Source organism: Kogia breviceps, chromosome 14, assembly GCF_026419965.1.
Source record: "Kogia breviceps isolate mKogBre1 chromosome 14, mKogBre1 haplotype 1, whole genome shotgun sequence".
NCBI lineage: Eukaryota > Metazoa > Chordata > Mammalia > Artiodactyla > Physeteridae > Kogia > Kogia breviceps.
Window position 1 is genome coordinate 21,158,716 of NC_081323.1, and position 15,149 is coordinate 21,173,864.

General features: G+C 50.7%; 2 protein-coding genes across 2 annotated transcripts in view; one reads left to right on the forward strand and one right to left on the reverse strand.

The window, feature by feature from the left end:
* Positions 1-12,877, forward strand: part of TGM2 (transglutaminase 2) — a 32,628-nt gene extending 19,751 nt beyond the window's left edge. The window contains exons 8-13 of the mRNA XM_059038921.2: positions 86-189; positions 2,006-2,248; positions 4,364-4,636; positions 8,967-9,127; positions 10,118-10,254; positions 10,995-12,877. Coding sequence (XP_058894904.1) covers positions 86-189; positions 2,006-2,248; positions 4,364-4,636; positions 8,967-9,127; positions 10,118-10,254; positions 10,995-11,145 — 1,069 coding nt within the window. The 3' untranslated portion in view covers positions 11,146-12,877. The remainder of the gene's footprint in view (positions 1-85; positions 190-2,005; positions 2,249-4,363; positions 4,637-8,966; positions 9,128-10,117; positions 10,255-10,994) is intronic.
* A 1,102-nt stretch (positions 12,878-13,979) lies between these two features.
* The window catches only part of RPRD1B (regulation of nuclear pre-mRNA domain containing 1B), a 92,913-nt gene continuing 91,743 nt past the window's right edge, over positions 13,980-15,149 (reverse strand). The window contains exon 7 of the mRNA XM_067013128.1: positions 13,980-14,078. Within this exon, the coding sequence (XP_066869229.1) occupies positions 13,995-14,078 (84 nt within the window). The 3' untranslated portion in view covers positions 13,980-13,994. The remainder of the gene's footprint in view (positions 14,079-15,149) is intronic.

The window sequence follows — 15,149 nt, forward strand, 5'->3', positions numbered from 1 at the left end:
AAGCAAGTGTGGACAGTCCGCAGGAGGTGACCGTGAACATCTGCGTGAGAGTCCTGGTCCATGTTCTGTTTTGTTTCTCCAACAGGAACTTCCACTGCTGGGTGGAGTCGTGGATGACCAGGCCTGACCTGCAGCCGGGATACGAGGGGTGGCAGGCCCTGGACCCCACGCCCCAGGAGAAGAGCGAAGGTGGGTAGGCAGGTGTGGCCCCATTACCGAGATGAAGAAACAGAGGCTGGAGGGGACCCACCCAGCAGAGGGGCTCCTCAGCTGGAGAGGGGCAGAGCTTGGATGCTAACCCAGGTCTGGCTGACTCCAAAGAACATTGAGTGTTGGGGGACCTCACTGATATTTTATAAAACACCTCTTTTTTTTTTTTTTTTTTTTTTTTTTGCGGTACGCGGGCCTCTCACTGTTGTGGCCTCTCTCGTTGCGGAGCACAGGCTCCAGACGCGCAGGCTCAGCGGCCATGGCTCACGGGCCCAGCTGCTCCGCGGCATGTGGGATCTTCCCGGACCGGGGCACGAACCCGTGTCCCCTGCATCGGCAGGCGGACTCCCAACCACTGCACCACCAGGGAAGCCCAAAACACCTCTTTTATAATTTGAAAAGTAATTCATGCACATCGTGGAAAACAGAAAATATGGAGAAGCACACACAAAAAAAGTCAAATAGCATCTTTGTCCTCTTCCCCCCAAGAAATTTCATTAACATTCACACACAGCTTCCAATAATTTCAAATGAATCCTTCCTCAGAATAATATTTTAAATACACACACTATAACACCTAGGGTTCAATTACATTGCAATATAGTCATCAAAATTTTTAAAATAAATTTGTGATATAGTAATATATGCTTTATATAAAAAGATTTATTAGTAGAATCAATAAGTTCCATAATTTCGTGGTAGAGATGAACATAATCTATATTTCCAGTTATCTGTAACAACTATAAAGAGATATAAAAATATCTGTGGTTCTTATGAGTGACAAGTCATAAGTGCACCAAAGACTGTGGTTTTTGGTCTTCTTTCACAGTCGAAGGAAGTGAAAATAATGATGTAATTTTTTCCCATCCAAGTTTATGAACTCCTGAATTCTATTTGCTGCGCCTTGGGGGTTCCATGGACCCCAGGTTAAGAACTCTTCCTGCACATGGCCTTTCATCCTGGCCCTGTCACTTCTGCATATATCATTAGCATTTCGCTATCAGATAGTTTTCTGTGATTTTAATTTTAATTTAATGTTACCACGTTCCGTCAAATGGACGCACTGTAATATAGCTACCAAGCCTCTAGTCCTCAACATTTAAATTTGTGACCAGTTTGAGGCAGTGGTAAACCACACCCAGATAAGCATTGAGCTCTCTTGTTCATTTCGTCAGCACACACTCCCTGAGTCAGTGTCGGACACTGACTTCTACTCTCAGTCTGGGCAGGAAACCAGGCAGACACACACCCTTGTAAAGTATTGCCTACTGTCGGCTCCCTCATTTCCTTAAGTGCCTTGGGATACATTTCTCTTTATCAAACACATAGCGATAAGTGTTTGCCAGTCCTTATTAGGTAGGTACAAATATCCCCACGTGACGCCAGGACTCAGAGAAGTTAAGTGACTTCTCCAAGGTCACACAGCTAATAAGAGACTGAGCTGAGATTTGAACCCCAGAAGCTGGGTTCCAGGGTCCCCTGGAATTCTTTTTTTTTTTTTTTTTTTTTTGTCTTGTTGCATGCCTTGTAAGATCTCAGTTTCCCAACCAGGGGTTGAACCCCAGGGCCCCGGCAGTGAAAGCACAGAGTCCTAACCACTAAGCCTACCAAGGAACTCCCTCCCCTGGAATTCTTAATTCTTACCTGATGCTGCCTTCTTAGAAATGGAATCCCTGAGTCAAAGGCTCTATGGTCTCTAGGTTTTCGGCTACATGTGGTTGAATTGTGGAAGATTTGGAGGTACCACCCTCCCCTCAGCCCAGGCTCATCTTACCCTCCTCCTCCTCCCAACCAGGGACATACTGCTGTGGCCCGGTTCCCGTTCGTGCCATCAAGGTGGGCGACCTGAGCACCAAGTACGATGCCCCTTTCGTCTTTGCTGAGGTCAACGCCGACGTCGTGGACTGGATCCGGCAGGATGATGGGTCCATGCACAAGTCCATCAACCACTCCCTGGTCGTGGGGCAGAAGATCAGCACAAAGAGCGTGGGCAGAGATGAGCGGGAGGACATTACCCACACCTACAAGTACCCGGAGGGTAGGGGCCCTAGGTGCATCACTGCCCTGCAGATAAGCAGCTTGTTTACCAGCCCAGAGGGCGTGTGTGTGTGTGTGTGTGTGTGTGTGTGTGTGTGTGTGTGTTTTCTGGCAGCTTGCAAACAACAATGATCTGTAGGTTACTCTCCATTTCAAGAAATTCCTTAGAATCAGGTGCAAACTTGACAAACACACTGGGAGCAGGGGGACAGTGGTAAAGGATTATTCATTTAGAAAAAGAATTCTATATTCCACAGAAAGATTTTATTTGGTTTTTTAAGCCTCACTTTCTTTGTTGGTTTGACCCAATAAAACTGAAAGGGATGGCTGTTATACAAGAGAGGCTTGCATCTTAACAGAAAAATCACGATGTCCATGTTGTTTAACAGAGCTTATTAGTGGTGGGAGCTCCAACAATAGATGGTCAATTCCATGCTTTTTATTTTTTTAATCTTTATTTATTTATTTGGCTGCACTGGGTCTTAGCTGCGGCATGTGTGATCTTTAGTTGTGGCATGCGGGATCTTTAGTTGCAGCATGAGGGATCTAGTTCCCTGACCAGGGATCGAAGCTGGGCCCCTTGCATTGGGAGCACGGAGTCTTAACCACTGGACCACCAGGGAGGTCCCTCCATCTTTTTATTTTTTTTAACATCTTTATTGGAGTATAATTGCTTTACAATGGTGTGTTAGTTTCTGCTTTACAACAAAGTGAATCAGTTATACATATACATATGTTCCCATATCTCTTCCCTCTTGTGTCTCCCTCCCTCCCATCCTCCCTATCCCACCCCTCTAGGTAGTCACAAACCACCTAGCTGATCTCCCTGTGCCATGCAGCTGCTTCCCACTAGCTATCCACCCTATGTTTGGTAGTGTATATATGTCCATGCCACTCTCTCACTTCGTCACAACTTACCCTTCCCCCTCCCCATATCCTCAAGTCCATGCTCTAGTAGGTCTGTGTTTGCAAAGTATTTGTGCTGAAGAGGCTTGGAAGTCCAGAGGGGCCTTGGAAGAGAAGTTCCTGGAACTCTGTAGTGTTAATTGTTTTAGCATTTCACACACAGGTGAAGAAGTGGGCCTGAAGGTAGATTGGAAAGGTTTAAAGAGAAATGGACCAAAAGAAACTTAAAGATAATAAGATGGGTTCAATCAGACACAAAGATGAAGCTTCTTTCTGCTACTAATATTAAATCAGTAGTGGGAAAAAGATGTGGTTTATTTTAGAAATTGGATTTGAGCACATCCAATGGCCAATTCAATAGACAGATATTTTCTAAGCATCTACGGTGTGCCAAGCACAGTAGGGTTTATAGTAGTGACTAAGAAACCACAGCCTTTATCTGACCCCCGTTGACTCTCCAGGGCTGACTGGGGATTCGCTATTAAGTGGCCGTGCTCTAGTGGGAAGGACTAAAACAGAAGGAGAAGATGCTTTCCCTGGCCTCTGGAAGGTCTAGAGCTGATGATTTGATAGAAGAAATAAATATGTACCCAACAACACTGGGGACAAAAATAGAAGGCACATTGGGAGAAGTAAATGGAATATAAAGCAGGGGGCAGTCATTCCTGCTGGAAAGCTCAACAGGTAGAGAAGGGAGGGAAAGGATTTCAGGTAGAAGTGGTTCCTGTGCAAATGCTTAGACGTGAGAAAGTTCTCATTGTATCAGTGCCTACTAGGCACCAAACACTGTTGTAGGCATTGGGCATGACTTAAGATTAAGTAAAACACAGTCTTAGTCCTCAAGAGGCTTGAGAGTGTAAGCATATGAACAGAAAAAAAACCTGGTGGGCCAAAACACCATGACAGGCAATAGGCAGCTATGAAACTCCAAAAGACATTGTGGCTCTCATCCTGGGAAAGGAGTAGTCAGAGAAGGTGTCCTGGAAGAGGGGTCATTTGGAGATGGGTCTTGAGGGATGTATAGGAGTTCACTTGTGGAAAGTAAATAAAATACTCTTTCCTCCTCCTGGCACAGTAAGGTAAAGAAGGGGCTCCCTCAGGGGTGCACTGAGTCCCCAGGACTCTGAGAAGCCAGCTTGCCCTGCTCCCAGCCTCCTCCTCATTGATCCCCCTTCCAGCTGTGATGAAGCTCTCTTCCCTGTCCCCACAGGGTCCTCAGAGGAGAGGGAAGCCTTCACAAGGGCCAACCACCAGAACAAACTGGCTATTAAAGAGGAGACAGGGGTGGCCATGCGGATCCGTGTGGGCCAGGGCATGAACAGGGGCAGCGACTTTGACGTCTTTGCCCACATCACCAACAACACTGCCAAGGACCACAGTGGCTGCCTCCTGCTCTGTGCCCGCACCGTCAGCTACAATGGGATCCTGGGACCCGAGTGTGGCACCAAGGACCTGCTCAACTTTTCCCTGGAGTCCTTCTCTGGTAAGGCCCTGTGTTCCTGGAGCAGCTGTTGACCACCCTGATGACATGATAGGTCGTGCCCTGAGAGCTGAACGTATGCCATCTACCTCACAGACACTCCCATCGCCCTCACTGTGGGTCAGGCCCTGTCCTCGGCACTTTATAAATAGCAACCCAGTTCCTTCTTATAACAAAAGTAGGAGGTGGATTCTTTTATGGCCCCATTTTCCAGATGAGAAGACTGAGCACAGAGAGGTTAAGTAACTTTCCCAAGGCCACACAGGAAGTGACAGGATGGAGACTTGAACCTGTACTCGTAGCAGCTATTCTATTTTGTTACATCTCATCTTGGCATGACCCCTGACTGCTTTCCCAGACTCTCTGCTGCCCCTTCCAGCAAATTCCTTTCCTCCGTCTCCAGCAACTCACACTACAGGTGCCTTTCCCCAGAGCCCCTTTGAAAACCTCTCCTGTTTCTCTGGAGGTTCTCAGGCTCAGAGAGAAGAGATTCAAGACCAGCACTACCCAGAGAACTTTCTGTGATATAAGGATGTCCTGTATCTGCGTTGTCCAGTGCGGTGGCTACTAGCTCCATGTGGCTATTGTGGGCTTGCAGTGTGGATGGTGTAATTTTGGGACTAAAGTTTTAACTTCACTTAAACAGCCGCATGTGGCCGGAAGCTGCCGTACTGGACAGTGTGGCCCTAACAGTGATAGGAAAGGAAAAGCCCTGATCTTCTCCTCTTCCATGGCTCCAGTGCCTGGCCCAGCCTCCCTGGGAGCAGATCCCCTTCCCTGTTTGGGGCTGAAATGATGTCAGTAGCTCACCCAGCCCTCAACCCTGGGCAGAGCCTCTGTCGCTCTGGCTTCTTGGTCGGACGCCTGCACAGTCATCGTCCCCTTGATCCCTTTCACTGCTGGCTTTGTCACCACTACTGGTTATCTCCCTAAAATTAAGCTGGAGACCTTAAGAGGGGTTGCGGCTGCCGAGGTCACTTAGGGAGGCAGCATGGAGCCCAGTCCCCTATCCCCCCCAGCAACCCATTCTCCGTTCCTGCACTTGGAGCCTGTGGGCATGGGGAGGGCAGGGGGGTCTTCGAGTTGGGAGAGGACCTGGGGTCAGCATGATCTGAGTAGAACATCCGTCAACCCTGGGGCCTCTATCTCAGGCCCACCTCAGGCACCCTGGAGCCACACGCCAGGACAGAGCAGACCCTCTGTCAGGGTCCCTGAGCAACGGCAAACTCTAGGGGCAGAGCCACGTGGCACCAGGGCTGGGGCCCCAACACTTATGCTGCTAAAAGACGTGTTCGGAGGCCAGACTTGGCTTTGAATCTGGCCTCTCCCACCTTCCGTTATTATTATTATTATTAATTTTGGCCGCACCATGTGGCGTGTTGGATCTTAGTTCCCCGACCAGGGATCCAACCTGTGCCCCCTGCATTGGGAGCTCGGAGTCTTAACCACTGGACCACCAGGGAAGAACCTCTCCCACCTTCTAGATGTATAACCTTGAGCCTCGAGTCACACTCATCCATCATGGGCTGCGAAGGAGATGTGTGTTCAGGAAAGATCTGGAAAGTGTATAATGGTGCCTGAACACGGCGGGGCTCTTCATTCTTCGCTGAGCAAGTGCCAACAGGTGTGGGGAGGCTGAAAAGCATCTTTCCTGAATCCTGCTGTGCCAGGCAATGGTCTCAGGGCCGGGCTCAGTGCTTCCTGAGTCACTGCCAACCTTGCTGGTATGCAGAGGACTCAGCTCTCATCTCCACATCCAGGCCCCGAGTCAGGGGCAGGGCTCCATCCCTACAGGTGTGCGGGGTGGTCGGGATACCGAGGTCCTAGTTCCTGCAATTCTGCCCACAGGCTGTGGCCTCCTGGGTATTTCTCTTCTCCATTCCAGGCCCCGGGTTCCCTATTTGTGCAAAGGCTGGTTCGTCTTTGAAGAGCCCTTCCAGCCTCTTTGTGTGAACGCACACGTGTCAGTTCTTCCTCACGCTCAGAACCGCTTCAAAGGGAGGAAGTGTCTTTCCTGGAATGTGTATCATAAGGTGAACTGCAACCTGAGCCAGGGATGCCAGAATAACTTCCACCCAGGCTGCTGTTGAGTCACCCTTTGCCTCCCAGATACCCTCAGGCCCTTCGCAGCATTCTTCTGCTTCAGCCACAGCCGCCAGTGTTTCTTCCAAGGGGTTGTGTTCAAAGCGGAGGGGTCCCTCCTGCTATGGAGACCTCTGAGGGGCACAGCCTGTCGGGAGAGGGCAGAGGAGAGCAGTGGTCCTGCGTGTTGCCCTCAGGTGGGGCTAGGCCAGGATGCCCTATTGAGGCCTCCAAGGCCAAAGTCAAACTGAGAGTGATTCTTCCACCCCGTGAGACCCTGAACTTTGGCTGAGTTGCTGGTTATTCTTTGATGATAAGATCTGGGGGATTTCCATGTACTAGCGGACGGGAAGCCAGGCCTAGGACAGCTGAACTGAATCCAGCTGTCCCCCACCCTGCCTCCTTGCTCTCTCCCTTCCTGCCACCCACCCTTTCTCTCTCTCTGGATACCCTCACCCCTCCAGGTGGGTCATGAGGAATGCAGGCAGCCTGATCTCTGTGATGATCAAAGGAATCATCTAAGGAATGAGTAGACACTAACCGCAAACGTTTCCCTCTTTCAGCCAGCATCTGGCCCGAAGCCAAGGCCAAGGCCCCTGATCTGTAGACAGCCGTTCTCAAAGGTCTAGCCCCACCCTGACCTAAGTCTCCTGGAAAAGTTAACAGCTGGGGCCACCTCCTCCATGTTCCTGGAGGACAATGGTTTCCTTCTTTCCTGTGGAGCTGGTCAGAGTTTCCACTCTCCTCCACCAGGTCCTGACCCAGGAATTTTCACTCCTTTTTGGCAGAAGCTTTGGTTTTTTTTTCCCCCCACATCATCTGAGCAGAGGCTGGGGCAGATCCACCCCAGGAATGAGTGACTAGAGGGCTGGCCACACATTTTCCAGAGAGTGGGATGGGGAACACCAGTGTGCCCAGCCAGGACCTGGACCTTGACTCATGCAGAGAGAAGGTGACTGTCTGCTCGGGCCTTCCCGGCCCTAGAGATGACCTCCCAGCGGGTGCTCACTGGCCCGGGCACCCCAGACCCTTGCTAACCTCCCTCTTTAACAGTAAGCTCAGGTCTCAAACTCAGAGCCCTCAGCAGATGAGAATATCGGCCCGAATTGAATAAATATGGCTTTGTTTGCTGGTGTTTGTTTTTACCAGCTTCCTTCTACTTATGGTAAATGAGACAGGTTTTCTGCAAATAATGATGAAAAGGTTCCCGAAGCAAAAAAGGTTAAAAAGTGGAAAGCGAGGGGACTGAAAGAAAAATTGTTTAATGAGGAGTTACTCAGACATGTGAAAAATCACATGAATGGCCGGAATTTGGGAAACGCTGGTCTAGTAAGGGGCGGAGGGGACAGATGGCAGAAAAAGAAGAAACAGCATTCCCCATCATCATCATGGCACTGGGACAGTGAGGAGAGGCTGGCTGGGCTCCATGGAGCCCAAGACCATCCCTCCAACATTGTTGTTTGATGGGGGGAAGCCCAAGGAGCAGAAGGGGTTTTTCCCAAGGTTCCCTGCGACCGAGTGAACAAGCAGGGCCTGTGGAGAATCAGTCCTGTGCCCTTTTCACTGCTCCTTCCTGCCTCCTGTAAGCTGGCCCCTGGTGCCCTAAGGCTTCAGTATTCTTGTCAGAGAAATGGGGCTGCAGTCCACACTTTGCTTCTCTGCAGTGGGAAGGGTTGGCCCTGCCGGCTTCTTTCTCACCCCTATCACTGGTGTGGCTTTTGCTCTGAAATGACCTCTGGTCTTAGCTCTGCCCAGCGGATGCCAGATGTCCCAGGGAACAGAGAGGGAACAGAGGAGAAACAGAGAGGGGAGGTCATCTTCCCAGGTTCACACAGCCAGACAGTGGCCAAGCAGGGCCAGCTCTCCTGATCTGAACACTTACTGGCAGAAGTGTTTCTTCATCTGAGGTCGGTACAATTCTCTACAAACCTCTACATCATGAGGTCGGTACAATTCTACCGACCTCATGGGGGGAAATGGAGGTCCTGAGAGGTGGAGTGACCTGCCCAGCATCCCCAGTTAGTGAAGGGCAGAGGCAGGATGAAAGTCCAAGCCTCCCCTCCCCACTTCCTCCCTGGGAGCCTTGGAGCCAGGGCAGGTGAGGGTAAGTGCTGGGACATGCCCATCCATTCACCAGCTGTGTGACCTCAAGTTCATTCCTTGCCCTCTCTGTGCCTTGTGGAGATGCCATAGGAGAGGCGGGGGCCACGATTCAGATGTCATGAGTGCTCTCCCCTCTCCCCTCCTGCAGAGAAGAGCATTCCCCTTCGAATCCTCTACGAAAAGTATTGTGACTGCCTGACCGAGTCCAACCTCATCAAGGTGCGGGGCCTTTTCGTCGAGCCAGCTGCCAACAGCTACCTGCTGGCTGAGAGGGACATCTATCTGGAGAATCCAGAAATCAAGATCCGGGTAAGGGCTGGCTGGGTCCCCGGACAGGTCCCCACACGTGCATGCACCTCCCTCCCTGCAACCTCAAGATCTCTGATGCCCCAGGTTCCTCAGATCCTAGGTTCATCAAAGAAAAGCATCATGAAGCGGAAAGAATTTGGGACTCACAGCCTCTAGGAATTAATCCTAATATCCCAGAGTAGTAGGATCATGGCACTTAGGGATCTCAGACTCATGGACCCTTAAAAGCTAAACTACTAATGCTAGATTCTCAGGTCCTGGGGCCCTGGTGGGGCAGGAAGGGATGTGTTGTTAACGGCACTGACTCTGGAGTCTATTTATTCATCTATAAAATGGGTGTTGTAAGGATTAAATGTGCATCTACAGGAAGCACATAGAACCATACCCAGCACATTATGAGGGCTCAATAAAAACTGACTATTCTTATCACCAACTTCATGGTCAGCATAGTGATTCACTTGCAGGAGTCACAGCCCCAGATCCCCAAACGCTGCAGTTACAAATAAATGGTAAAGAGCAGAGCAGGAGGGGGTGAGCACTGTGCCAGACAGTCTGCTAGGAGCTTTGCGCATATTAGCTCAGTTCATCCTCATGAGAACCCTGCAGTCAGGCATTTCTCTCCTATGAAGAAACCAAGGCTCAGAGAGGGTAGTAACTTTGCCAAGGTCACACAGTGAGAGAGGGGCAGAGATCAGCCTGGCTCCAAAGACTCTGATCTTTCCACCCTAGACCCTAGAATGAGGGAGGCATTTTACACATTCTGAGGGTTGCGTGGAGCCTCACTTCAGCTCCATGAAGGAGGCCTGGGCAGGTGTCATCATCTGTGTTTTCCAGATGAGGAGAGGAATGTTAGCGGCGGAGCCGGGCAGACATTGGGCCAAACTGCAGCAAGGATGGAGATGGCCCAGTTGGGACCCTGCATGCCCTTGAGGGGCTGTGGGCTGCTCTCCCTCCGTGCTGCCCCTGACATCTGCCCCATGCCTCCTCTAGATCCTGGGAGAGCCCAAGCAGAATCGCAAGCTGGTGGCTGAGGTGTCCCTGTGGAACCCGCTCCCCGTGCCGCTGTCAGGCTGCACCTTCACCGTGGAGGGGGCAGGCCTGACCAAGGAGCAGAAGACCGTGGAAATGTAAGTGCTGGTCCCTGCAGCCCTGGGGGCCTGGGAGCAGAGGGCAGATGCTGCGGGGGGAAGGGCACCCTCCGGCACTGAACCCCGACCCGTAACCCCTCTTCTCCCTCCCCACACACCCACCCACACACCTGCCTAATATTCCCCCGTGTCTACGCCCAAATACCCACACGTTAGCTGCGTTCTGTGCACATGTGTTCACAAACCTTAACAGGTACACATTCACTAAGCAGCCACCTCGGGACACCCGAGTCCTCACATACACACAGGTGTACACACGTGCCTGTGTGGTGTACCCTCACGGATACATATTTGTATGTACGTACACTTACGAGCATACACACTTCTTCTTTTTCACTTTTTCATTGTAATGTCATTTACATAGAGTAAAGCATACAAGTCACGTATGTACAGCTCAATGCATTTTCATGCATGTGGTCACATGAGTGTCCACACTCTTACCCCTAAGCACACCATCCACTTTCATGTACACACACTCACACACACACACACACACACACACACACACACACATCAGCCCCTCTACACATAGGAGGGCAGATGGCCCAGGCCTTCGGAGAGTGGTGAGCGGGACCCATTTTATTCTGTTGGCACAAAGCTATATACATCCATGGAGTTTCTGGGCTAAGAGCTCAGTAGTCACGTGTCATCCTGGCCTGTCCCCATTGTGGGGACCAGGCCAGGGTCCTGATCTCACCCTCTTTCTCTCTCTCTCCCAGCCCGGACCCCGTGGAGGCGGGGAAGGAAGTCAAGGTGAGGGTGGACCTGCTGCCCCTGAACGCGGGTGTCCACAAGCTGGTGGTGAACTTCGAGAGCGACAGGCTGAAGGCCGTGAAGGGCTTCAGGAACGTCATTGTTAACACCTCCTAAGGGCCCCCGTGCCAGCCCCACCTGAGCCAGCCGAGGGCCCCCAGCTTGACCCCAATCTTTATCCCAAGCTAATGAGCAAAATTTGCCCCTTCTTGGGCCCCAGACCCCAGGGCAGGGTGGGCTGCCTATGGGGGGGTCTTTGGAATCGAATGTACTTCCGGCCCATCAGGTGCCCGTGAGCCGGGCTCCCCACCTCCCTCACCTGTGAGGAATGTTTTGTGCCTCCACAGTAGGAGCCCTGATCTCGGCTGACTGGGCGGTGGTGGTGGGCCGGGGAGGAGGGACTCCAGCCTCCCTTCCCAGCCCAGATGCCATTTGGAAAGCCACTGACCACCCGCCATATTGTTTGATCAACTCCAGAGCCCCTTCCCTGGGAGCAGGTGAGAAAAAGTGTGCCCAGTGACCAGATCAAGGAACTCAGCTCCCTAGGGTGTCCTGAACCCCTTCCCCAGATTGTGCCCAGGCCCCAGGGGCCATTGGCAGAGCCTGAGCAGGTGCAGATCGGGAGGATCCCAGGAATAGTCCAGACCCAAGCTCCTCCCACATCCCAGCAGCCCCGGCCCAATAGTACCCCCGCACCGCGCAATTGTGAGTCACCTACTAAGTGCTTCCTGGGCTCACACGGCCACTGACCCATTTAACTGCCATGGGAAACTGCAGAGTGGGAGCCGCTTTCTCGATGAGGAGAAGGGAGGTGGCCGGCCCTGCACCGCTGAATATTTGCAAGGCTGCTTAATATGAAGATGCAGGAATGGAGCCAGGCCTTCTGACTCTGAGTCCAGGGCCCCGTTCACCACACCAGCCCTGACCTGACTGTCAGAGAGGCCATTTGGGGCCTGATTAAAAAGGATCCAGTTAGGATGAGGAGGTGAGGAGGAAATTGGAGGGGTTAGAGCCCTGGGTTTGAGCCCCAAGTCTGGCCAGCCACTGCCTTCCCCTCTCTGGGCCACAGTCTGCTCATCGGTCAGAGTGGTTGAACCAGCTCATCTCCAAGGCCCCTTCAGCTCTGCACTTCTGGTGCCTTACATGACTCAGCCTTGCCAGTGACATTGAATCTTACTCCCTGGCTTCACAGACCCTTAGGTCACAGGCCAGGACGTTTCGGAGAATGAGACCATGACCATAACCACCTTCCTGCCCAGAGCCCTGTCTGAGCCCCCCACCTGTGCCCAGGCATCTTCCTTCAGAGCCCAGTTCTAGGGGAAAAGAGCCCCGGAGGCCCCTGTCCTACCCATGATCACACCCACCACAATGCATAGACTTCACAAGAGCCTTAGCTGCCTGTGCTGGTCACACACCAACAAGGCTGGCATCTCAGCCACCCACTCTTTGAAGAGCCAGGGCCCTGGAACAGAGCCCTTGCCCCTGACTGAGCTCAGGGACCCCACAAGTTGCCATCTCTGACTTTACCCCTCGCTCTCTCCATGTGACTGGGCCTCCCTCAGCCTGGAAGAGGGAAGCGGGGAGAATTCTGTATCTGGAGTGGGGTCAAAGCCTCCAGAGTCCCCCAAATCCCAGAGAGGGATTTGGAGAAAGTCACGCTGATGCACTTAGAACTTTCTGCTTTGCACAGGAAGAAGCACTTGAGCTGAAATATATATGTTCTATATAAATATCGCTCTATTTCTCTATGGTTTTATAAATACTTTTAGGTTCCAAGCAAGCAGTAGATGTGCTTTTGAGCCACAAAGAGCAAGTACTGAAATAAAAGAGTTTATTTTTCACATTCAAACCAGGTCTGGTCTGTTTGCTGCATGCTTTTGAGGAGGGTGGGTGGGTGAGCTCACTTAACATCTGGACCAGACACTTCCTGCCTAAGAGCCTTTCCCTAGCCTCAGCGCCTCCCTCAGATCTAAACTTCACTGGCATTCAATGCTCTACAACTGTCCAGCTCCATCTCCAGCCCCTTCTCCAAACAAACCATGTTCAGACCAGAATGAACTCCCTGTATCTCTTCTAACATCCTGTGCACTTGTCAACCTCTTAGCTTGGAGTGCCCCTCTTCTTCCTTACCCAGCTTGTGAACTCCTATTCATCTTATAATGCTTAACACTAAAGTCACCTCTTCTGTGAAGCCTACCCAGATTTCTTCTCAGAACCCTGGAACATGGACAACTCAAACATTTATCACAGTGACTTTTAGTTCCATGTTGATATACCTGTCCCCCTCCCCATCCTGTCTGAAGTCCCCAAGGGCAGAGACCGAAAATCTCTTAAACAGACACTAATAAATGCTGGATCGATGTGTTTCAACTCAGCTCCCATAAGACCAGTGCTGTCCAGTAGAAATATAACGTGAGCCACAAATGCAAGCCATATAGGTAATTTAAATTTTCTAGTGGCCATATTAAAAAGAGAAAAAGAAACAGGTAAAATACATTTTAATAATGCATTTTATTTAAACTAATATGTCTAAAATATTGTATTGCAACACATAATCAACATAAAAATTATGAATGAGATATTTTACATTCTTAATTTTCCTACAAAGTCTTTTAATGTGGTGTGTATTTTACACTGACAGCCCGTTTCAATTCGAACTAGCTGCATTTCAAGTGCTCCACGGCTGCAGGTGGCTACTGGCTACTACATTGTGTTACCGAGCAAGGGCTCATGTGCCTGCCGCACAGAAAGCCAAACTCTGACAGTGGGCGTTTGCAGCAATGTAAGGTTTTATTTGCAGGACTCCAAGCAAGGAGAAAGGGCAGCTCATGTTCAAAAGACCTAACTCCCCAATGGCTTTCAGGGGAAAGACAGTGTGAGGGGATATGGTCGCAGGATGCGTGATCAGCTTGTGGACCTTCTTCTGATTGGTTGGTGGTGAGGTAACAGGTGATGTTTCAGGAATCTCAACCTTCTGGTTCCAACCATCTGGGGTACGTGCTTGTGGTCAGCATGTAGCTGCCATCCTCCACCTGGGGTGTTCTTAGTTTCTACAGAACAACCCAAAGATATGCATCAGATCGTTATCTATATCCTTTCAGGAGGAACTGGGAGTCCTGTGACTCTATGGTCCTCATCATTAACTGCTTGAATCTGCTCTTTGGAACTCAGGGAAGGCCTAGGAGACTAAAGCCTTTTTTTTTTTTTTTTTTTAACAAATAAGAAACAGGGGACACGGAGGGACTTCTGTACCTGGCAAGTCCCCACAAGGTCCTGCTTGGTTTCAATCCTCTCTTTTCGTTGATACTCTTCAATCCTTAGCAGAACAGGGGTGGGACAAGAAAGTGAATAAAGTTTTGGACAGAGAAAGATAGAATCATAAACTCAGCAGGGGAACTCAGTTTCAGCGGACTCAGTTTCAGTTGAATGGTTCCAGGTCTAGACTGTTTCCAGAAGTGTGGGGATTTGGTCATTCATTTCATTCCCCACCAATGAAGCACTAATCAATGTTTGTTGATTAAATAGATGATGGAAGACAGTCTCTGCTTTCAGGGAACCCATGTTAAAACATCTGACATGCACGCAAAAAACAAATCAAACTCAAAGCATGACATCACACTTTCGGGGTGCTAAATCCTTCTGTTCCTTAAAAACTACACCTGGGTCTGGCCTTGACGGCCTGAGCATTTTATCAATTAGTGACCAGCAAGAAAATAGAAAACACTCGGCTATTTCAGGTGGAGAGGGAGTTTACAAGGGAAACTGACTCCAAAAACATCTGAGGTGCTGGAAGAGCAGAGGGTGAAGGAGTGGTACCCAGAAATCGGGAAGCAGCTGCCAACCAGGACGCTCAGGAGCCCAGGAGCCGGTCCCCACCACCCAGCTGTTGGAGTCACTGTCACTCCAGCTCTGGAACCAACAGAGCTGCCGAATCTACAAATCCTGCTGAAGTCAGCCCTGGTAGGAGCCAGAGGCTCCTGCCTTCTCCCCACTGGCAGATCCGCACCAGAAATAGCTGGCGAGGGGCTCTGGCAAATATTTTCAGGCTTCCAGCCCCTGAGAAACAGAGATGGCAAGGCAAGGGTTGGGGAGCATGGAGCTGAGTAGCCTATACCTATGGC